General features: G+C 34.8%; 1 protein-coding gene across 1 annotated transcript in view; it reads left to right on the top strand.

Annotated features, from left to right (window-relative positions):
- The first annotated feature begins 3,696 nt into the window (after positions 1–3,696).
- The window catches only part of LOC116887853 (dystrophin-like), a 569,231-nt gene continuing 547,056 nt past the window's right edge, over positions 3,697–25,871 (top strand). The window contains 2 exon segments of the mRNA XM_032889357.1: positions 3,697–3,778; positions 4,501–4,562. Coding sequence (XP_032745248.1) covers positions 3,697–3,778; positions 4,501–4,562 — 144 coding nt within the window.

Below are 25,871 nucleotides of genomic sequence, written 5' to 3'. Positions count from 1 at the left end.
CAGTAATCTTTTTCACCTAAAAGCCTTTGGAAAAACTGTATTCAAATGGCTTATTTTGAAGGTTATTTGCAATGTTTTAAAAACATTTGAGTTGCTTGTGTACTTTCAAATACTCTATTTTGGTACATTTTTCTATTGCTGTAACAAAATTTCTGGGATAAGGTTGTTTTTTTATACACAAGGAGATTTTTTTTTTAAATGCATGCTTCTGAAGGTCTATCATCAAGTTGCCAGAACTTGTTCAGCTTCTTGTGAGGGGCTCATTACCAAAACGCAAAGGGCACACAGACACTTTTGAGATTGCACTCAGAACCTTTCTTTAACACTTTTGTATATCTATTTCCTGCGATTTGGATATAACCATTCCCAGTAAATCATTGTTTGTCATCAATGTCATAAGATATTAACAGGTAGTAGTATCCCACATAGACAAGGCACAAATGATTACTGGGCTCTTGAACCTTTTTCACTAGAACTATTAGAGTCTCCTCTTACTTTTCCAGGTTACAAAACAGGCAAAGTGATTGTTTATGGGTATTCTTCTGGAGTGTGACTACCATAAATCCTGCAAATTCTTCAGTAGCACAGCTTATTACAATGCAGTTGGGACTTTTAGTGAGAAAGCTGCCATAAATTGTTCAGACAACTTCTTGGTTAGTAGAGCTACCTTTAAATCTGTAATGTTCATGTAATTAACCCCAGCAAACTTATTGATTACTCAATCTCTATAGGAGAAAACCTCTTCTTTGATCTACCAGTACTGTCTCTTTCTCTAGAATGAATAAGAGTTTCTTTACATCTTCATAAGAAAAGTCATAATCATAACCGTGTCTTTCTTTTTCCATTTATTTATTTAGTCATTCATTAATTTCATTACCAGTTCTATTTTTAAATTGTTTTTTAATTTACATTTCAAATGTTATCCCCTTTCCTAGTTTCCCCACCCAGAAACCTGCTATCTCCCCCCTGCATCTATGAAGCCGCTCCCCAATCCTCCCACCACTCATCTTGACATTCTCTTACAATGGGTCCTTGACAGGACCAAGGGTCTCTCTTCCCTTTGATGCCCAACAAGGCCATCATCTGCTAAATGTGTGGCTGGAGCCATAGGTTTATCTCTGTGTACACTAAGGATGGTGGTTTAGACCCCAGGAGTTCTAGGGGTCTGTTTGGTTGACATTGTTGTTCTTCTTATGGGGTGTCAAACCCCTTCAGTTCCTTCAGACCTTTTTCTAACGCCTCTATTGGGGACCCCATTCTCAGTTCAATGGTTGGCTGTGAGTGTTCGCCTCTGTATTTGTCATGCTCTGGCAGAACCTCTCAGGAGACAGCTATATCAGGCTCCTGTCAGTGTGCACTTCTTGGCATTGCCTGGGTTTTGTGGCTGTATATGGGATGGATCCCCAGGTGGGGCAGTTTCTAGATGGACTTTCCTCCAGTCTCCGCTACATACTTTGTATCCATATTTCCTCTTATAAGTATTTTTGTTCCTCCTTCTAATAAGGACTGAAACATCCACACTTATGCTCTAAGATCAAGAATCGACAAATGGGACCTCATAAAATTGCAAAGCTTCTGTAAGGCAAAGGGAAAAGATCTTTACCAATCCTACATTTGATAGAGGGCTAATATCCAATATATACAAAGAACTCACAAAAGTAGACTCTAGAGAATCAAATAACCCTATTATACAATGGGGTACAGAGCTAAACAAAGAATTCTCAACTGAGGGATTATCAAATGGCTTTGAAGCACCTAAAGAAATGTTCAACATCTTTAGTCATCAGGGAAATACAAATTAAAATATTCCTGAGATTCCATCTCACACCTGTCAAAATGGCTAAGATCAAACACTCAGATGACAGCAGGTGCTGAATAGAATGTGGAGAAAGGAACAGTCCTCCATTGTTGGTGGGATTACAACCACTCTGGCGATTCCTCAGAAAATTGGACATAGTACTACCTGAGGGCCCAGCTATACCACTTCTGGGCAGATACCCAAAAGATGTTGCAACATATAACAAGGACACATGCTCCACTATGTTCATAGCAGCCTTATTTATAATAGCCAGAATCTGGAAAGAACCCAGATGCCCTTTAACAGAGGAATGGATACAGAAAATGTGGTACATGTACACAATGGAATAATACTTAGTTATTAAAAACAATGACTTCATGAAATTCATAGGCAAATTGATAGAACTAGATAATAGCATCCCATATGATGTAACCCAATCACAAAAGAACACACATTGTATGTGTTCACTAATAAGTGGATATTAGCCCAAAATCTCAGAACACCCAAGATACAATTCAGAGACTACATGAAAGCTCAAGAGAAAGGAAGATCAAATGTGGATGCTTCATTACCAGTTTTTAATGACAATCTTCAGTTGTTACCCTAGTCCTGTGAAAGCAAGAACCCACTCTCATCAAATCAAATAGCATTGATCCATTTGGACAATTTCTGCACCCTGACTCAAGTGCCTCTCATTAAACACCAGTTCCCAACATAGCCACATAAATGTAGTATGCTCCACCATGAGTTTTTTTTTTTTTTTTTTTTTGAACAGAATGTATTTAATGCCTAACAGACTCATTTTTTTTCTCTGGTGTTTGACAGAGAATATTCATTGATTTGAATGTAAAAAGGAATTGGAATTGCAAATAAGTCGATTTACTTTTAGGAATCACCCTATATAACCCTGAGAAATATTTTTCTAGACTTTCTTGTCAAGCCAATTAAAACCTGACCACTGAAAATATTCTATTTCGTCTTATATTAATTTGAAAATAATGGCATGGAATTGATGGTGATAGATAGGATCTGTTAGGCTTGAAAAATATTAGTATACTTTTATTTATTCAAATTTGGCAACAAAGGAGACATTTCCACATTACGTATTTATGATTTGCATGATACCCTATGGATAATGCTGAAATTGACCACATGTATGGTAGCCTGTGGGAATAACATAATTATATAAAAAGAAGTTATTTTATGAAGGACAATAAGATTTTCCATCTAGGATAGCAGTGATCTGCTCTTTTGAACATCAGTAAAAAACTTGACTTGTATATTCATTTAAATCTAAAGGTAGCATCCTTTAGTGTATGTATATATTTCTCATGGAAAATCAATTCTGCATTATTTCATGTAATTAAGAGAAAGAATGACCATTCATGACTGAAAATTAAATAAGAGATGTTTTTATTTTGAGGTATTTTCATAACAGTAGTTTGATCTAAGTAAATAATATTTGAAATATCAATGCCTTACATATTTATAGATACATTGGTGTATTGAATTTTAACTAATACCAGATTTAAAGAAAATATTTTAGTAATGAAGATTCACTTTTTTTGTCAATTTAACTCAAATAATTTTCAACTTGGGAAAACAAATAACTACATGGTGGCTTTTATAATACTATTTCATAATTTATCAATTAATTTCGTAAATCTGTTGAGATTTCTCCCTTTGTGTTTATATTTGTAAGCCAAGACGTATCATTTGCATTTGCAGTTTCCTGAATTTAGACTGAAAGAGGAATGAGAAATTTTAGACTTTTTGGGATTGTCCATCCCTTGAGGAATTTATATTTGTTAAATGGTGTTTTCTTGAGTTCATAATTTGGGTAAAAAAAAAAAATACAAAGATAATAGTCTTAGGGTTTCATTCTGTGAAGAGACATCATGACCAAGGCAAGTCTTATAAGGAACAACATTAAATTGGGACTGGCTCAAAGTTTCATAGTTTCATTCCATTATGATCATGGTAGGAAGCATGACAGTGTGCAGGCAGACATTATGTTGGAGAAGGGGCTGAGAATCCTACATCTTGATCTAAGGCAACCAGGAAGAGATTGTCTCTTGCATTCTCAAAAGAGCTTAAGCACCAGTAGCACTCAAAGCCAACCCCCACAGTGACATATTTTCTCCAACAAGGCCACACCTATTCTAATCAGTACATACCTGTTAATAGTGTCACTCCCTGTGAGCCAAAAATTCAAACACATGAATCTATGTGGGACAAAGATAATCAAACAACTACAGTAACTAAACTGTACTCTTCATTGTTAGGGAGACTTTCTGTTATGAGGATCAGACTCACATTAGAGAATATAGTAGCTGTAAAAGAATAAAAAATCATTTATTGTAAATGAGGAAGAGAAAGGGAAAGGGGGGGGAAAGGTCCAGGATTATATTTGCTAAATAAATAATACCCTAATGATTATCAAGGGCTAAATAATATTTCATTTATTCAGTGAAACTGATTTCAGTAGTGTTACTATTTTTGAATGAGTATGGACCTGAACATATCTATGAATTTAGATAAGCTTTTTCACTTAATGCTCAATACCAACTTTACTCAGGTTCAACAATGAGTAAGGTTTAGCAATGAATTTAAAACTAAATTTAAAATAACACCTGGAACTTACTTTGGTTGTAAAATATAAGCCTAATTATAACTTTTATTTTTCGTATTTTACAATATAGATGAAAGAGAAGATGTTCAAAAGAAAACATTCACAAAATGGATAAATGCACAATTTTCTAAGGTAAGACTATTTATTTTAAAATGAAGTATTTATTGACTTTTTTGAAATGGATTCTAGAACTATAATTTGAAATGTGGATATTATTTTTCTTATGTGTCATCTTAATTTTGGATATTCAAATCTCTAAGTCTCATATTGTGTTGGAATTCAAACATATGAGAAGGAGATGGGAATTAAGTTTATAAACCACATGTACTTGATTTTTCATTAGGGACTCATTACAATATACTCTGTTAATTATATTATCTTTATCAAACATTTGAAAATATGTGAGTTTTTATTGTTGATAAAACGGTTGTATTTCATCTTTATTTACTTAATTTGAAAATGCTAGAATAGTTGAGTGTGGGTTTATTCAGACTATAACTAGAATGAATTTTTTTAAATTTGGTAAATAATAGATCATTCTTTTCAGCGAACATTTAATACATACCTTTACTGTTTATTATGCTTCAGTTAAGAACATGATACTGATTGTATAACCTTGGATAATTATAAATGTAAACACAAAGTAAGATTCCAACATCGAAAACTTATGATTTCAAGTGCAATTTAAAGAAGTTAGAAAACTTTGTTTTTGGAATTTCTAACCCCAATAAACCTGTATATAATATACACAATCCAGTTATTTTAATTATAAGGTAAGTGCCTAGATTGGGCAGACCTAGCACTATACTAACTTATTCCCCAGCTCTTAGACCCTTTGTTACTTGCAGTTTTTCCTGGCCACGTGGTTCTGTTAATCATGGCTTCTTTTTCCTCCCTTTCTGTCCTCTCTCTTCCCTTCTGGTTCATTCTCTTCTCCCTTTACCTGCCTTCCTCTAAGACCTGTCTCACCTTTCCCTTCCACTGCTCAATCACAGGCTCTAGCCTTTACTAACCAGTTAAAATTGGAAGAAGGTTCACGTTAGATCACCTGAGTACAATTGATTGCTCATTGGTGACAACCCCTCTTGAGGAAACAAAATTAACCTCAAAATACACACATCAGGACAATCACAACAAACTTGAATTTACCTTTAATTCTACTAGATTTGAACAAATGAACCAAATGGTTTTATTCAATTTTCTTTTATTTCATCATGTGTATGTACATAAGTCAATCCCAAGGATCTACTCAATTATTACAAAAGTCAGGAAATGAGCATATAGGAGCAAATCTCTGATCCCTTATATGAAAATGCTTTTTAAGTAGCAAAACTGTGTTAACAGACACTTTACATTTTAGGGGGAGGATATTGAAGAGGCTTTTATTTTTTCCCACAGTGTTTCCCCCCATTAATTAATTTATTTATTCACTTTATATCGCAATCGCAAGCTCCTTCTCTCCTCTCCTCCCAGTCCCACCCTGCCACCCTATTTTCCCATTCCTTCCTCTTCTCAGTGAAGGAGAGCCTGCCCCAGGTACCATCCTGCCCTGGCATTTCAAGTATCATCAGCACTAAGCACATCCTTTTATATTGAGGACAGACAAGATAGCCCAGCTAGGGAAAAGAGATTCAAAAGCAGACAATATAGTCTCTGTCAGAGACAGCCCGCTCCAGTTCCAATTGTTGGGGGACAAACATGAAAACCAAAATACACATCTGCTATAAATATGTAAGGGGCCTAAGTCTAGTCCATGAATGCTGTTTGGAGGTAGGTTGGTGATGACCTTTTCCCATTTTGTAGGTTGCTGTTTTGTCCTATTGACAGTCTATTCTGCTTTATGGAAGCTTTTATGGTTCCATGAGGTCCCATTTATTAATTATTGATCTTTTGTCTGAGCTGTTGATCTTCATTCAGAAGAGTGTTTCCTTACCAATGATTTTAAGATTAGTCCCCATTTCTCTTCTACTAAATACTGGCTGAAATACTTCTAGTGTATTTCAGATTCATGTTGAAGTCTTTGATGCAGTTGGACTTGAGTTTTATTCAGGGTAATGAAAGTAAATCTATTTGCATTCTTTTATGTGCATATATCCAGTTAGATCACCACCATTTCTTGAAGATGCTTTCTTTTTTTCCATTGTATGGTTTTGTTGGTTTTGTCAAAAATCTAGTGTCCTTAAGGTGTGTGGGTTTATTTCTGGGTCTTTGATTCTATTCCATTGATCAATTTTTTGATGTCAATGCCATATTACTATTTCTGCAAATTATAGCTTGAAATTGGGGGTGGTGATACCTCCAGAAGTTCTTTAATTGTACAAGATTGTTTTAGTTATCCTGGGTTTTTTGCTTTTCCATATGAAGTTGAGAATTGCTGTTTCAAGGTCAGTAAATAACTGTGTTGAAATGTTGATGGGATTTGAGTTGAATCTGCACATTGCTTTTGTCAAGATGGCCATTTTTTACAATATTAATCTTGCCAATCCATCTTCTGATATTTTCTTCAGTTTATTTCTTCAGAGACTTGAAAATCTTGTCATACAGGTATTTCAATTTCTTGATTAGAGTTACACTAAGATATTTTATATTATTTGTGGCTATTGTAAAAGGTGTTATTTTGCTACTTTTTTCCTCATCCCTTTTATCATTTGTATCCAGCCACCTTTCTAAAACAGTTCACTAGATATAAGAGTTCTCTGATAGAGTTTTTGGTGTCACTTATGTATACTATCATATCATCAGCAATAGAGATAGTTTAATTTTTTTCTAATTTGTATCCCCTTGGTCTTCTTTAGCTGTCTTATTATTATAGCTAAGCCTAGAAGTGCTATAGTGAAGAGACCCAGAGAAAGTGGACAGCTTGGTATGTCCCCAATTTTGTTGAATTGCTTGAAGTTTCTCTGCATTTAACTCAATATTGGTTATTCACTTGGTTATGTTTAGGTATCTGCTTGAATCTTTGATCTCTCCAAGAGTTTTATCCTGAAGGGATGTTACATTTTGCCTAAGGCTTTTTAGGCATCTAACGTGAATTTTACTTACTGTTTTGTTTATGTGGTGAATTACATTGATGGACATTTGTATGTTGAAGAATCCCTGCATTCTTGGGATGAAGCCTACCATGGTTGATGTTTTTGATGTGTTCTCGGGTTCAGCTTGTATTTTTTCATCAGTGCTTACAAGAGAAATTGGTCTGAAATTCTCTTTCTTTCTTCAGTCTTTGTGTGATTCAGGTATCAGGATGAATGGCTTCATAGAATCTGTATGAAAGTGTTACTTCTGTTTCTATTTTGTAGAATAATTTGATAAGAATTGGCACTAGCTCTTAGAAAGTCTGTTAAAATTCTGCACTTGGACTTTTTTTTCTTTGGTTGAGAGACTTTGATAACTACTATTTATCTATGGTTTATAGGACTATTGAAATTTTGATTTAACGTTTGTAAGTGTAGTCTATCAAGAAAATCATCCATTTCATTTTTAGTTTCCAATTTTGTGGAGTAAAACCTTTGCAAGTAAGGTCTAATGATTCTTCGGTTTTCTTTTTTGTCTGTTGTTATGTCCCTGTTTTTCTTCCTGATTTTGTTAATTTGGGTACTATCTTTTATAGCAGAACTTTCCCCTAATGAATAAGGATTTGAGGGGACCAATCACTGGGAGAGGAGTAGGCAGGACTTCCAGGTCAGAGAGGGGAAGAGAGAAGGCAGGAAAAGGTGACTTGCTTTTGGTCAGGGAGAGCTTGGGGGACAATATGGAACGAACAGAGCCTCTCGGTTTAGTTGGCAGATCTCCTAGGATTCGCCACCAGAGGATTTAACTTAGAATGGCTGAAAAATTAGTATACTAGTTGTCATGCCCAGAGATTGAGTTACTTGATGATTCTAAACTAAGACTGTGGTGTTTTCCTTCATGCACAACTCAACTGAGTTCTAGAGAAAGGTAGGATGGTGTGGCTCCCCAGCCAGCCACAGGAATTTGGGTGTATGAAGCTGGTGCAGCAGTGACCTGCCATGGGAACTTAGCGAGTCAGGTGGAGAGATTTTGAACCACTGGGTCAGAGAGTCTGCCAGCGTAATATTTACCTCTACAATCTCTTTCAGTTAGTTTGGCTAATGTCTTGTCTATATTGCTGATTTTCTCAGAAAAAAAAAAGCAGCTCTTAGTTTCCTTGATTCTTTTATTGTTCTCGTTGTTTCTAATCTATTGATTCCAGCCTTGAGTTTGATTTCCTGCTATCTAGCCTTCTTCGATGTGTTTGCTTCTTTTTGCTGTAGAGCTTTTCTGTGTGCTTTTAAGTTGCTAGTATGAGATCTCACCAATTTTTATATGAGGATACTTAGTGCTACGATTATTCCTCTTAGCCGTGCTTTCACAGTGTGAATTGCCTTTCAAGCACTGCTTTCATTGCATCTAAGTTTAGTAATGTGCTTTCATTTCCATTGAATTCTAGAAAATCTTTAATTTCTTTATTTTCTCCCTGACCCCATGGTCATTTAGTAGAGAGTTGTTCATTTTCCATGAATTTGTAGGTTTTCTGTTCTTTCTGTTGTTGTCTAAGTCCAGATTTAATCCAAGGTGATCTCATACATTGCAAGTGGTTATTATTACAATCTCGTTGTATCTATTGAGGCTTGTCTTATGACTGAGTATATGGTAAATTTTGGAAAAGCTTCCATCACATGCTGAGAAGAAAGTATATTTTGTGTTTGGATGAAATATTCTGCATATACCTGTTGTATTCATTTGATGCATAACATCTCATAATTTCATTAATTATTTAGTTCTTATTATGATGACTTGTCAATTGGTAAGAGAAGGGTGCTGGAGTTTCCCACTAAAAATATGTGGATTTTGCTGTGTGATTCATGCTTTTAGTAATGCTTCTTTTAGGAATATGAGTACCCTTGCCCTTGTGGCATATATGTTCTGAATTCAGATATCATCTTGGTTGATGCTTCCTTTTAAAACATGGAGTATCGTTCACATTCTCTTGATTATTTTTGTGTGAAAGTCTATTTATTAGATATTAGAATGGTTGTTCCAACTTGTGTCTTGGGTCCATTTACTTGGGAAACCATTTTCTAGTCCTTTATCCTAAGGTAGTGTCTATCTTTGTTGCTGTGGTATGTATCTTGTATGCAGCAGAACGATAGATCCTGATTATGCATCCACTTTTTGCCGGTGTGTCTTTGTTTAAGAATTAAGTCCATTGATCCTGAGAAATATTAATGATCAATGATTGTTATTTACTGTTATTTTAATTTGGTAACAGTTGTGTGTGTGTGTGTGTGTGTGTGTGTGTGTGTGTGTGTGTGATTCTTTTTTTGGGTTTGCTGGTGTAAAACTATTTCTTCTGGTTTCTTGGGTTTAGTTTCCCTCGTGTTGGAGTTTCCCTTCTAATATCCTCTGTAGGAATCAATTAATGGGAAAATATTGTTTACTTAGTTTTGTCTTAGAATATCTTGTTTTCTCCATCTATAGTGGTTGAAACTTCTGAGTATATCAGTCTGGGCTTACATATCTCATTTCTTACAATCTGCAAGACATCTGCCCAGGCCATTCTGGTTTTTAGGGTCTCTGTTGAGAAGTCAGATATAATTCTGACAGTTCTGCCATTATACGTTGCATGGCCCCTTTTCATTGCAGGTTTTAGTATTCCATCTTTGTTCAGTACATTTAGTGTTTTGATTATTAATATGATGGGAGGATTTTCTTTTCTGGTCCGATGAATTTTGTATTCTGTAAAATTTATTTGTATGTTTATAGGCATCTCTTTCTTCAGTTTAGGGAAATTTTCTTCTATGATCTGTTGAAAATATTTTCTGGACCTTGGAGCTTGTAGTCTGCTCCTTCTATCCCTATCATTCTCAGATAAGGTCTTTTCATAGTGTCCCAGACGTCTTGCATATTTTGTGGCAGGAACATTTTAGATTTAACATTTTTATTTGACTGATACATATATTACTCCAATCATATCTTCTATGCCTGATATTATTTCTCCGCTCTCTTATGTTCTGTTGGTGATGCTTGGGTCAATGGTTCCAGTTCTCTTCCCTAGATTTTCCATCTGTAGGATTCTCCCAGTTTGTGTTTTCTTTATCGCTTTTATTTTCATTTTCAGATCTTGGACAGTTTTATTCATTTCATACACCTGTTTGACTATTTTTCTGTATTTCTTTTAGCACTTTAACCATTTCCTCTTTAAAGTCTCCTATCAACTTTATAATATTGGATTTAAGGTCATCTTCTTGTGCTTTACCTGTCTTAATATATCTAGGGTTTTCTGTGGTGGAATAGCTGGGCTCTGGTAGTGCCATATTGCCCTGGCTATTGTTAGTTGTGTTCTTCCACTGGACTTCAGTCATTTGGTTCTCTCTGGTGTTGTCTGGATGTTTCCAGTGCCAATAGGATGCTTAGGTCAGACAGGCAGAGCCTGACAATGGAGCTCAGGGAAGAACATCCTGTTCTCCTCTGCTAGCTGTGCCCCAGGTAGAACTGAATGTTTCTGTGGTCCTACAAGACTCTGAGAGGAAGGATGTAGAGCTCTGACCTGATGATGCAGCTTAGGGGAGACAGCACAGCTCACCTCTGCTGTGCCTTGTGCCAGATGGACTTGGAAAGCGTGGAAGATTATTTTTAAGTTCAAAGCTTTAGTTGATTGTATTGTGTTGCTAATAAGTACAAACTTCCCTTTTCTTCTTCCTTTGTCTTTTTGCAAACCATTTGTTTAAAAAATTGTTCTTTTCTACTATTACAAAAGGCTTTTGAGTATCATTATGGTATTTAAAAGCAAACCATTCCAAACCACACTTGAACATGTAGGCGAGATAGATGCTTTTGAGTTTACACTGACATTTAAAATTTTTTTCTCACTGAGTTAACAGTTAATGAAATTCCATTAAAGAACTTTAAAAAAAAACAGAAACTAGAACATGTATTTCTAAAGATTAAATTATTTTAACTAAGTGAAATTCTGGTGTAATGTTAAACAATAACATAATATCATAGTAGAACACTAAATCAAACTATCTGAAAATGAATTTATAAATATTTAACTATGATTAGTAATCCTCAGAATATTTCTAAGATGTACAAACATGATTTCTTTATTATATCTAATGGTGTTATGGTAATTTATTAATGTTTGAAAGAGCAAATAGATACATTTTCTAACAAACATGTATTTAAAAATCACTATTATAAAATATATTTTCTGGAATAATAAATTTAAAAATACTCTAAATATAAAAAGCAGCAGAGGTTTTCCTTCCCCCTCTTTTTAAGAGCCTCCCCCTACATCAGGTCTACCGTTTACTGTATAATACAGATTGGCCTCAAACTCACTATTAATGCTTCAACCCTAGGATGGCTGAGATTACCAACATGATCCATTACTTGTGGGCTAGTGAATGATTATTCTAAGGCAGGTAAAAAACATCCATTTTCATTCTCAAAATTCTGAACTATGTGTTTTCACTATCGAAATTTAAATGTTCCTGATTTCTACATATTGTTATTCTGAACTAATCTGTTATACAAGACAAAGTATGATAGCTCATCTTCCTTGAGTATTGGTACTGTCTTAGGCAATTAACACATCCCCTGCTTTTAAGAAACTCCATATTTTAAAAGTCATGGAAGAATCACATACAATTGGCTAGCATCCTCAAATTTAACTCACGCTTAGATTATTTTTGTGCCAAGTGTTCCTTAAGGGTGTTACAGTTGAATCAGGAAAATGATTAGCCATTCCAAAATTGAAGTTCTATTGGGATTAATAAGAGACATTTTTGAAAACAAATAAGAAAACTGTTTCAGAAGTAAAATAAGAACTTTAAAAGTATTTTTCACATTCAACATATTTTCCCAAAGCCTCATAAAACAGACTGCCTTATACATTTTAAAATTAATGAAAATGAAGAGCCGAGAATGTTTAAAGTAACTTTGCAATATAAATTACTTATATGTGTATAAATATATTCATTTTATATCCACATATACAAAATATTTTGGCACAGGCTTATTGTTCCACTAATGGATTCAGCAGAAATTCAGCCTTGTAGGCTACACAAAATTAACTGAAATTGAATCCTTTTATCTCATGGAATAGACATGGCTTTTTCTATGATGCTAACTAAGTGCTAATGGAGTAGAAGAGGGCATACCATGTGAATTGTTTGGGCATGCTGATTTTAGCATAGAAGGAAGCATTTCTTCATGAAGGGCTAAAATGTGAGCCAATGAAGAAAAGGATATGCATTTTACCTGTAATCTCGGCATTCATAACTAGTATACTAAATCAATGGCCAAATGTTGTTGTACAGATAATTAATTCTATGTTAAGTTTTAGAACAAGAAGAAAAATTCTTAATGGAAAAATACATTGAAGAAAATATGAAAAACAACAAAAAATATTATGTGCTCGTGTCTTAAATAAAATATACTCCTATGAGTATATAACAGTACAATGTACATGAGTACAAAGGTTTATCAGTGAGACATAGAAGTACACTTATAGGATATTTATATGATATTTGTAAATTTTACAGTCATAGAAAAGTGTGTCTTTGTTATTTTGTAAAGCCACAGACAGGCTGTTTCAAAGAAATACATGTGGTTAAATATATCCTTATCATATTTGTGTCACTAGAAGCCAGATATGTGTTTGGAGTAAATCCCACCGATTTTTCACTTTCTCAGCACCATTTTAAACTAATCCCTATCTCTTTTTTCTAAATAGCACTTCTATTAACCTGTGATTCCAAAAATTTCTACTAGAATGTGATTTATCACATCCATTCTATATAGATAAGCAAACAATATTTATCTTAACACAAGCACAAAGCCATTTCACGATAAGATTAATTCAATGTAAATATTCTTTCCATGTAATTTGTAGATATGTTATAATCCTAAAGAAATGTCTAGTGTTTACTCATGACAAATATAATTCACCTTATGAAAAACTTGGTCATTTACTTAGGCTTATGAAAAGAAAGCACAATTTTAAAGTCATCACCAAATGCATATTTTATGTGTGTGAGGACAAAACAAATAAAAGAATAAAAATATTTACTACTATATCCTTGGAAAATATTATGGTTATTTTCCAATGAGTTAGCTGATGATTCTGATCCTTCATTGGATATAAAAACTGTCATGATATCTGCATTCTAGTTACATTACTGTTTATTTTTTCAAGTTTAAAGGGTGGCTTTATGTTTGACCAACACAAGCTAGGTGTGTGCAATTATTTGTTGTATGAATACATGACACATTTATTTCCTTATTTCTGACACAGATGCCTACATCAAAAAGCTAAGGCTCATTCTGTCTGGTAAAGTAGCAGTCAATGATTTTTCATGGTTTGTATAAAGATCCTTTATGATTTACCTTTCAGCCAGTATGAATAACATGACACAAAAATAAGATAAACATTGTGAACCTCTGCATTGTAAGAAGTTTCAGCAGGTAAAGAAACCTGTTGCCTAAAAGCAGGAGGCTAACACACTGCATTCCATTCCTGGTGCCCAAGTAAAGGTAGAAAATGAGAGCTGCGCCCACCAATGAACCTCCAGACATGTGTATATCACATGATCCCTCCACAGAAACACTTAAAATAACTTAAATTTAAACTTTCAATCTGTAATATAGACTTCTTCACATCACTCCATGTAATAAGGGAAAATATTATATACAACTAATTTTGAAGAAAAAAATTAAACAAAATTTTAAATTTATGAACCTTGCATCATTTATACTCCACATCTATTTATAATAAAACAAACATCATATGAACATTGTAAATAATAAAACAGAAATACAGCCATTTTCTTACTGCTGGAGAAATGTTCTGAATTGAAAGAATTGTTTTTATGTAATTTATGTGTTGATCTCTCTCACATATTTATTTGTTTTGAGTGCTGTTGTCTGGTCCTTTTGGGAACATGTCATTTAAGTTGTAATCATTGTGCTTGTAATTTTGTCATGCTAATGAAATAAGTAAGCGTGAATTTTAATTCTACATGATAATGTGTAGTGAATTCTACTTCTTTATTTCTTTAAGGACCTCTTTCTACAGCAGCTAGTATCCCTCCCACTCAATCTGACAGCATTTTGCTTTGTTCTTGCTTACACTCCTGACATAATTCAACAGAGTATAAATAGTGTCCTCTTATCCATTCTTCTCACAGCAAAAGGCTTAAGGGCCAAGTGGTCATGTTTTCATAAAAGTCCACATTCTATATCTTGCTTGGAAACAAGAAGTTTTGCAGTGATTAAAAATTATGTCCTTGGTATCTGTCCTCTACAGACATTTAGCAAGGACTTTTATTTTTTTTAAACACATTATGTGACAGAACATGGTGTTGAAATCCACACTGTAATTTCCATGCCGTCTTTGAGGAAGGTCATCAAATCTTTCTTTTGTCGACTGAACTGACAGTCTTACATTCCTTGTTTACATCTGGAAAATTTGTATCAGTTCCTTAGGCAGGTGCTTCTGTGACCCCTGACATCTGATATGACATTCAAAATATTTCAGACTTTGGAGACTTTCATTTTGAAATTTTAAATGTGAAACTTACAACCAGTAAGGTTCATAGGAACATTCCAGAATATTAAAAATTGAGAACTTTGAAATACTTTTGATCCAAAGCATTTTGATGGAAATTGAAACTCAACTTAAAGTTTCACAGCTAACATTTGAATAGGAATGTTTTTAGGTATTTGCTCATTTCTTTAGCATGGTTTTACATATTTTTGGCATAAAATAAGTAAAATAAAATCGTTATTTATGTTTTACTATTTTGCCATCCTCTGTATTCAAATCCATGCTAATATGTATGAATGACTTCAACATTTGTAATCAGTAAATTTTTATATAACTACTATAAAAGATGCCTGTTAGGTCCAGACTGGGCCCCCAAAATGGCAGGGGTGCTGATTATGTTCTAAAATAAGAACCTGAACATAATCAAGGTAGGACTCTGATTGGATAAGCCAAAGGATTGTAATGAGATAACCAGTAACCTAAACTAAGCATTTCTTGGGAACCTATCAAGGCTGTTACCTGATTACCAGGAGAAGCACTATCTCCCTTATCTGGTCCCACCACTTTGCTATATGTGTCAAGGACATCTGGTTTCAGTTTAATTCTAACAGCTTAAAGATCCCCATCTTGCTGACCGTCATAAAAATCTGCTTATTTTCCCACCAAGCTACTGCCCTCTATTCTCAGAGGCATTCCAGCAGTTCATTTTCTTCCAGTAAACCATTCTTTCAACCCACAGAGTGGCCAGGGTCAGTAGTTTCACTGCATCCCCATTTACAATATCTACATTAGCAGAGTAACTAGGGCAGAATTGTGTTGTAGATTGGTCACCAAAGATGAGACTAGGTTCTGTGCCCCTATTTCTTTCTATTATTTAGAAAAATCAGATCACTAGAGAGGATAAAGGATAGTAAAATGTGTACCAGGCTTTGATAATACTTGGGTCTGCTAAAATGTTTTAGAGTAAATAATATTGGTACAAGAAGCAAAAATTGTGAGAATTCAGAATGTTTTATTTCAGAATAGCTCTATATAATGATACCAAGATAACTTAATGAGTTGAATACTAAAACAAAAACAATAACAAAAGTCTAGGTGGCTTGTTCAAGGTAAATGGATGATAAGATCAAACTAGGAACTAGACATCTGAAATCCATGATACTTCCAGATATTCATTTTTTTAATTTTCTGATAAACGCTGTATGTATAGGAAGTTGTATTTTTCTTAGAAGCCATTACAAAAAGAGAAAGACAAATGAAAAATGAGAGTTTCAAAGACACCAAAACATTTTAAAGAAGATGCTTGTAACAGCTATTTTAATGCACTTTTCAATATTCAATCTATTTATTCACATCAAGACAGAAATATTCTTCATGAGAACTTTCTGTTAACTACATGTGTTTGAATGTCAATATATTCAAAATAATATTAAAATATAGATGTATTAGTTTTACATGCTAGTTTATGGTGAGTGAAGCAGCATTGTTTTCACCTAAATAACTCAAACCAAGTATTTTTACTGTGAGTGTTACATTTAATTTCCACTAGTCATCAGCAAGTTATATTCGAGATTATTTTATTAATCAATGTAAAATAGTTATAGAAGACATTCACAATGTGGTTTTACATGTGTGTAGACTCCACAATTGCTATACTTACTGTGAAGTAAACTTGTAGTATGTGTCTATATTTTGAATCAAGATATTGTACTAATGGTTCAGTTTCACTGAGAACCACTTCCTTGAACGTGTTCTTAAATTTCATTTTTGCAAAATATATAACAAACAAAGAATGTCATGAAGTTAATGAAAAAATATTATTTTTATAGGTCTCACAGTTGTAATTGAAAAGGTAATCTTTCTTAGAAATATTTTGTTGTTATTAAACTCACTGTTACTGTAATTTCAAACCTTCAGTTAATTTTAAAAGGTGCATATATTTTACTTTCTATGTTATCTGTTATGAAGTACCTTAACGGATATTTGAAATTGTCAGTTGCTCCTCTTGTATAGTAAGAAGTGGTATCATTCACAAGCCCATTTAACTTGAGAATGTAATTATTTATCAATTAGTCAATATTGCTGCTAACAAAATGTAATAAAAGAACACATTACTTATAGCTGATGGGCAAATGCATCTTATATTTATTCTGTCTTGGGGTCATATATATCTTTCTTACAAAGAAATACAAATTCACAGCTGGTGGAGATGGCTCAGTGGGCAAAACTACTGTGTGCCAAGCTTGATGCCCTGACTTTAATCTTCATACCTCACAAAGGAGAGAGCTATTGCATGTAATCTCTTCCTTTCTACATATGTGCTTGTGGCATATTTATACTGAAACACACCTGCACATAAAAGTAAACATATTAATTAATCAAAATTTAAGTTCTAAAAAGAAAAAAATGCAATTTTTCTGTATTTATTTTCACTTTGTAGAATATAGTTGGCAATCACGTACCATGTCACTAGAGATATATTGCTGGTAAGATAATCTTTCAATTGAGTGCCAACTGTGTATGCCTGGCATAGTATCCTGCACTGATGAAGGTATGATATAAGACAGGTTTTCTCTAAGAGATTATCTCCAGAAGCAGCAGGTAATTCTGTAAAGAAATTGTTAAAATAGTAGAAGACTTTTAATATAGTAGAAGTACTGTGGGAACACACATGGATTGCTTAGGGAGGAGAATATCTTTGTAAAAGAAAGTAGCCCTTAAGTTGACATTGTGCCTGCAGAGTTAAGGGAAACGAAGACAGATGAAAGTGGATGTAGAAATGTAGAGTGATTAAAATGTTTGGTATTCAGGTTAGTGGTGATAAAGATCTGAGTATTTCATCGTTAAGTTTGTAAGACCAACAATTATATATTATTTTAAGTGTGTTAAACAAAATGTGTTCAAAAAATGTAAATTTTAAAGCGATAAGCACTGGTAGAGTAATGAGACTGTTTTTCCACCATTAAACTTTCATGAAAAATGTACTCTGAAGCATAGTTTCCTTCTAAAAAATATGCGTATGTATATTTGTATACATATATGAAAAGGAAATTGGGTTATATTTGCTTGGTAGAGATACTTGATGAAATACACACCTCAGAAATTCCTGGAGTTCACAGAGAGAATTTCCAATTTAAGTAGGGTACACAACCTAGAAATTTGCATTTCTAACAGATTTCTAGATGATCTGATGGTTTATGTCCAAGAACCATCACTTGAAAACTATAGTCGTAAAATACAAGTTATTTAACTAGCTCTATAGAAGAATATGTTTGAAGAAATGCCACTGAAAAACTAGTGAGCCCTCAAAGGGAAATGGACCATTCCTTCTGTCTTGTCCCCTGAGAATCATCCCACTTGCTTTAATTTTGAGCCTGTTTTGTTGGTTTATTTCTATGAGTGCATAAAAGATGAGTAAAGATATTAAAATACTTATGATCAGAGCTTGCAAAATATTGACTTAATCTTCATTAGTTCAGTCACAACAATTATTTAATCTGTAACAATATAATTCTTATTAGCATACCCATTTCATTTAGTGACATCCTGAGGTTCTTCTCATGTACCTTGCTTAATAATGTGTTTATTGTCATGATTTTAACCTTGTGAAGATTTCTTTTACTTCCTAGATGTTCTATCAAATTATGATTATGGGAGCCAAAACCATAATCTGTAGATATGCTTACCCACAGAAATGCTTCACAATGCATAGAGAGGGCAGGTTTGTAATGATTTTGGTAGCAAAATATAGAATGGTGTTTGAAGGATGGTTTGTTTATTTTTGTTGTCATTTAAATTTGATTTCACTACCCAAATTCTGTGGACAGGGAAAGTTAACAGAATTGTGACTAATTGTTGAACAGAGACTAGTAGATCCTTTAATTAGAAATATGAATTCATTCCACATTATTGTTAGCTAACTGTTATTTATGTTTAAGAAACATGTTTTTCCAGGTAAACTGGTATATACCTTCAATCCCAACTATTGGGAGGCAGAAGCAGGTGTATGTGTAAGAGTCTGAGGCTATACTGGTCTACACAGCAAGTTCCAGGAAGTCAGTTATGTAGTGAGACTTTGTCAAAGAAGAAAGAAAGAAAGAAAGAAAGAAAGAAAGAAAGAAAGAAAGAAAGAAAGAAAGAAAGAAAGAAAGAAAGGAAGAAAGAAAGGAAGAAGAAAGAAAAGAAAGAAGAAAGAAAAGAAAGGGAGAAAGGGAGGAAGGAAGAAAGGAGGAAAGGAAACGAAAAGAAAGAGGATGAAAGAGAAAAACAAAGAATAAAAGAACAAAAAGGCAAAGAAAGCATTTAACATAAATATGCATAAACTATATAATATCATGTCATGTATTGAATACCTACTACATTTCAGGTGCTCTAATGTTTTATGTTTTGTTTTTATACTGAAGAAGGTTTTCCCACAAATATTTTGATCCTAGTTTCTTCCTGATCCTCCCCACCCACTCAACATATAACATAACACAAACAAAAATTCAAAGCTAAAAATACAGGGATCTTTCACACACACACACACACACACACACACACACACACAAACCACAAAAATTAAAATCATTATAAATAAAGAGAAGACCAAAAGGAGAAAAAAGGGGGTAGGAGGCTAAACAATGATACATTTACATAAAAATACTATTGAGTTTGTTTTGTGATGGCCAACTACTTTTGGCATGGGATCTGTCACAACATGCCATTTGGTTAATATGCCCAGTAAGTCTCTATTGGTGCAAACTAATTTTTTCTCCAGTGGATATCAATTGCAAATAGCTTCATGGTTGGGGTCAGAACCTGAGTCTACTTCTCTCATTTAATGTTGGTACCAAGTGTGCCTTAAACCTTTGCAGGCCTTGTATATGCTGCCACAGAATCTGTGAATTCATATGTGCATCAGTTGTGCTGTCTGAAAGATGTTTCCTAGAAGTCACTCCTGACCTCTGGCTCTTTCTAGTTTTCTTCCTCCTCATCCACATAGATCCCTGAGCCATAAGGGGAGCACTTTGATAAAGACATCCCACTTAGGGCTGAGTGCTCCAAATGTCTGATTTTCTTCACATTTTTCTCTGTGTTAATTTCTATTTACTGTAAGTGAAAACTTTCTTGATAAGAGCTAACAGAGGTACTGTTTTATGGGCATAGCAATCTTATGTCTTAAGGAGTTATTTTATTGTTATGTTCCTTTACCACAACAATACTTAACTTGTGGTCCATGACCTCTTTTGGGGTTGATTTACTTTTCCACAGGGTCACCTAAGTTTGCCTGAAAACACATATATTTATTATGATTCATAACAGCTACAAAATTATACTTCTGTAATAACAATGAAAATAATTTTATGGGTGAGCATTACCACAACACGAGGAACTGTATTATAGGGTCCCCACGTTTCATTAGGGAGATTGAGAACCACTGCTTTAGCAGAATCATAGTATTTAGGTTTTGCCCTATTCCTCTACTTCCATGTCTAGTTTAGGTTCAGGGCCATTCAGCAAAAGTATGTAAAGATTCCATCTCACAGAGAGGACCTTAAATACAATCAGAAAGTAGTTGATTACTCCCAAAACATTTGTGACACTATTGCACCAGTATATCTTGCAGGTAGGTCAATGATGGAAGATACTTTCTCTTCCTCCTCCAGTAGTTTGCAGAGTACCATCAGTATTATGAATGTTAGCCAGTAGACATGAAGCTTTTAGGTTATTTTAATGGTTTAATACTTGTATATATGCTTATAATGGTTTTTGTTAACCCTTCTCTCTATCCCATCCCACCAATACTTCCCTTATTCTCACCATCTATTCATTTAGAATCTTTTATGATTTTTTGTTATTACTTTTAATTTTTACAGACCAGTTATTACCCCTTTTCTGGTCTCCTTCCCGCGGTTCCTCATCCCATTCCCCTGTCTCTAAGAGGATGCCCCTCTCCCCTCCATGCCTCTCAAGTCCCTGGGCCCTCAAGTCTTTTGAGTGTTAGGCCTGTCTTCTCTTATTAAGGCCAGGCCAGGCAGTCCTCTGCTGTGTATGTGTTGGGGCCTCTGACCAGCTAGTGTATGCTGCCAGGTTGGAGGCTTAGTATCTGAGAGATGTTGGGGGTCTGGATTAGTTGGGATTCCTAGACTTCCTACAGGGTCACCCTCTTCCTCATCTTCTTCCAGCTTTTCCTAATTCAACCACATGGGTTCCTGACTTCAGTCTAATGATTGGGTGTAAGTATCCACATCTGTCTCAGTCATCTGCTTGTTGGGCCTCTCAGAGGACAACCATACTAGACTCCTGTCTGTAAGCCCACAATAGCATCAGCAATAGCGTCAAAGCCTTGGAGTCTCTCCTTGACATGGAAGCCAAGCTCAGCTGGTCATTGGATCACCTTTCTCTAAGTCTCTTCTCTGTTTTTGTCCCTGCAGTTATTTTAGATGGAAACAATTCTGGGTCAAGAGGTTTTTGACTATGAGATGGCAAACCCATCCTGCTAGCTGATGTCTGTCTTTCTACTGAGGTCATATTCTACAAAGTTCCCTTTCCTCACTGTTGGAATTTCATCTAAGGTCCCTCCCTTTGAGTCTTGAGATTCTCTCACCTCTCAGGTCTCTGGTACTTTCTAGAGGCTCCCCCCACTTACTACCCACTGAGATTGTTTATTTCCATTCATTCTGCTGGTCCTTAGGGATTCTATCCTGTCTCCCCTCTCCCATATCTGATAATGTTCTCCTTTTCCCCTCCCTCTCCCCTCTCCCACCCAGGTCCCGCTCTCCCTCTAGCTCTTCTGATTGCTTTCTTCTCCTCCCAAGTGGGATTAAAGCATCCTTACTTGTGCCCTTTGCTTGTTAAACTTCTTAAGTTCTGTGGATTTTATCCTAGGTATTCTATACTTTGTTTTGGCTAATGTCCACTTATTAGTGAGTACACACCACAAATGTCACTTAGAGTCTGAGTTATCTCACTCAGGATGTATTTTCTTTTTCTTTGTTTTAGTGGATTTTTTTTATTTATATTATATAGTTCCCTCCCCTCCCCCTTCCCCTTCTTCTATGAGGGTGTCATCCCAAAACCATCCACCCCTTCCTGCCTTACTGCCCTGACATTACCCTACACTGGGGGTTTCAGCCTTGTCAGGACCAAGGGCTTCTCCTTCCATTGGTGCCCAACAAGGCCATCCTCTGCTACATATGCAGCTGGAGCCAGGGGTCTGTCCATGTGTACTCTTTGTGTGGTGGTTTAGTCCCTGGGAGCTCTGGATTTTTGGTATAGTTGTTCTTATGGGGTTGTAAGCCCCTTCAGATCCTTCAATCCTTTCTCTAACTCCTCCAATGGGGACCCCATTCTCAGTCCAATAGTCGGCTGCTAGCATTCGACACTATTTGTCATGCTCTGACAAAGCCTCTCAGGAGACAGCTATATCAGGCTCCTGTCATCATGCCCTTCTTGGCTTCAGCAATATTGTCTGGGTTTGGTAGCTTATGTATATGGATGGGCTGGATCCCCATTTGTGGCAGGCTCTGAATGGCCATTCCTTCAGTCTCTTCTTCAAACTTTATCTCCCCATATCTCCTCCTATGAATATTTTTGTTCCCACTTTTAAGAAGGACTGAAGCATCCACACTTTGTTCATCTTTCTTCTTGAGCTTCATGTGGTCCGTGGGTTGTATCTTGGATAATTAGAGCTTTTGGGGTAATACCCACTTATCAGTGTGTGCATATCATGTGAGTTTTTTTTTGTGATTGTGTGATTGTGTTACCTGACTCTGGATGATATTTTCTAGTTCCACAGGATAATATTTCCAAGTTCCATCAAATTGCCTGCAAAACTCATGATGCCCTTATCTTTAATAGCTAAATAGTATTCCATTGTCACCACTGCCAGTATGTACTTGGGTAGGAGGGAGAGAGAAGAGAGAGAGAGAGAGAGAGAAACAGACATATTTGGAGGAATTGATTTCTATGATTTAATACACTGGTATTTTGATTTTTAATGTGGTTGTTGGATGGGGAGAGAGTGTGTTTCAGGGGCAGACAACATGAGTTAGAGAAGTGTTTAATTCCCTGTTCATTTTTCAGTGCATGTGAATGTGAATAAATTACAATGTCTTTGTAAGCCTCAACTTCCCTATCAAATATTTATTTGCAATAAAAAGATGTTCTGCTTGCCAGAGCACATAAAATTATTCTAGCACATAGTAAACATTCAATTAGTGTTGGATATTATTTTAATGCAGGCAAAAGGACTAGCAGTCCTCTGAGGAGAGTGCTTCAGGCTGCTGTTTCTCTGTCTCTTCTTGATTATTCTGAAAAGGGGCTGAGAGCTGGATTTTATTTAACCAATGTTTTGCTTAATGGCTTTTGGGAGTTGGCTGGATTTTAAAAAGCAATGTGTAGAAAAACAGTGTCTATCAGGTTAGAAACAAATTTATGATTATGTTTAGTAGCATTATTAGGAAAGAGAGAGAGAGAGAGAGAGAGAGAGAGAGAGAGAGAGAGAGAGAGAGAGAGAGAGAGAGATCAGTTGATACTCTTGAACATACATGTAGGGAAAAGGAGTAAAAATATTTACACAGTAGTTCAAAGGAAGAAAGATTGTGGCATAAATCCTTATGAAGACACAGATGGGTATTATTGTCTACACCATAAGTAGCTAAAAGTAAGGACAAATCTAGCCTGTTGATGGGACTTTAGAATTGTTGATTTTGGTCCTGATATATGATTCTCTTCTAAAAGCATCTCTTTTTAGTCTCTACCATATCAATCCCTAATTGCACTGTGCCTGTATCATAGTTTTTTGCTTTGTTGTCTTGGTTTTTGAAAAAGCAGTCTCTGTTCGTTTCTAAACAAAAGACCCAAAGGAGGTGATTTTTGACGATTATACTCCAAAAATATTTTGTTCTACTATTCATGTGTTCTTTTAAATTTTACAGATATTATGTTGTAGTTTTAGTACAGTTTTAGTTTTATAGCAAAACCGAGAGACAGATAGTAAGGCAGAGAGTTTTCTCATGTGCTGCTTCTCTCCACATATGCCAAGTTTTCCCCATTACCCATTCAATATCTAGGCTTTGTGACAATTGGTGAATCTACACTCACATTATTACCTGCATCCATAGTTAAAATTAGGGATCATTCTTTCTGTTTTGCATTGCATGGTCTTGGACAAATATATAATCCAATGAACATCTATTAGAATATGTCAGAGTCATTTCAATGTCATCCAATAGCCATGTGTTCATTTCATTTATCCTTCCCTTCCTCCAAACTTGGCAACCACTGACCTTTCATATTTTTGGCTTTTGAGAATGGCATGTATTTAACATCTTCAAATCTTTAAGTTTTTCAGAGTAATCTGACTAGCACTGTACATTTAACTTTCTTCTATTTCTTTTCATACCTTGATAACTAATTTCTTTTATAGTTTAATAATGCACCATTATTCAGGTGGCCCATGGTTTACTCATCTATTCACATGGTGAAGGACACCTTAACTTTTCCAATATTTGAAATAGTAAATGAAGATTATATAAATAATAGAATGAAGATTTGATGCTAACAAGGATTTCAAGTTCTTTGGCAAATATACAAGAAATACATGAGTAGCTTCCGAGATAGGAGTATGTTAACAACTTTTTTCTAGAATGACTAAGTCATGTTGCATCCCAAATAGCAGCAGAGGAGACTTCTTATTACTTCAGATCCTTGCCAGTGTGTGATGTTTGCAAACATTTTAATATTCATATAATGGTATCTCATTTTAATTCTCATTGTCCTGATTGTGTAGAATATAAAACATCAATTCACATGTTCATTTATCATGTCTATATCTTCTCTCATGAGATATTGGTTAAAGGTAATTTCCATCCATTTTTCAACTGTATTTGTTTCCCCTTGGTTAAAATTATAAAATTGTTTATAAGATATTTATGATGGTATGGTTTAATCTCAGAATGGTTCTCTCTGTAGGTTCAAAGTTAGCCTAATATTTACAAAAGTGAGTTCCAGGCCAGTTAGGGACACACACACACACACACACACACACACACACACACACACACACACACAAATATGTATGTATTCTTAGTAAAAGTTGTTTATCAGAGATGTCTTTTTGCCTATATTCTCTGAACTGCATAACTTTGTATACATTCTATATGACAAATTTCATATAGAAGAGAATATTTAATATTAATAAAGCCCATTTTATATTTTAGAAATCAAATTCAAGAAAATTCCTAAAATCTTATTCTCAGGATTTTATAGTTTTGCATTTTACATGTAGAAAAGTATTGGTCAAGGTACTCCAGAGAGATAGAAGCAGGTATATAACAAGGGATTTAGTGTTTCACATAATTGTCCTGGCTAATAAGAGTCACAGGCTGTCTTGTCTGTGAGCTAGAAATCCTGGGATGATAGTTGGCTCAGTCTAATTCCAAGGACCTTGGAGACTGGAAAGATGATTTAATTCTCAGTTAAAGAACAAAAGACAGAAAATCCAAGAGGTCATTGATGTAATTGTACAATATTATAGCCAAGAAGCCTAAGGCATCAGAACAAGAATTTGTCCAGCTCTTGGGAAAGAAAGGCCAATCAGCCTTCTGGTTTTGTTTTCACTTGGTTTCCAGATGAGTGCATTGCACTGACCCACATAATGGGAGAATTTTCCCAACTTAGTCCAGTCAGACTCAGATGCTTTTCATTGTTGTAAAGAATGTGACTCTACATATTTATCCTTAATTTCATCTATCTGGCATCTAAAGTAAGCTATCACAAAGGTCTGTGATTCATTTTGTGTTATGCTTTGTCAAAAATATAAGGTCTGCACATGGATTAATTTTTTATTTATTCTACTTATTTTATTGTATTTATATTATTTAACTCTATTAAATTTCTTTTTATTC

Source organism: Rattus rattus, chromosome X, assembly GCF_011064425.1.
Source record: "Rattus rattus isolate New Zealand chromosome X, Rrattus_CSIRO_v1, whole genome shotgun sequence".
Classification (NCBI taxonomy): Eukaryota; Metazoa; Chordata; class Mammalia; order Rodentia; family Muridae; genus Rattus; species Rattus rattus.
The sequence above is the reverse complement of the archived record's forward strand: the minus strand, read 5'-3'. Positions and strand labels throughout refer to the sequence as shown.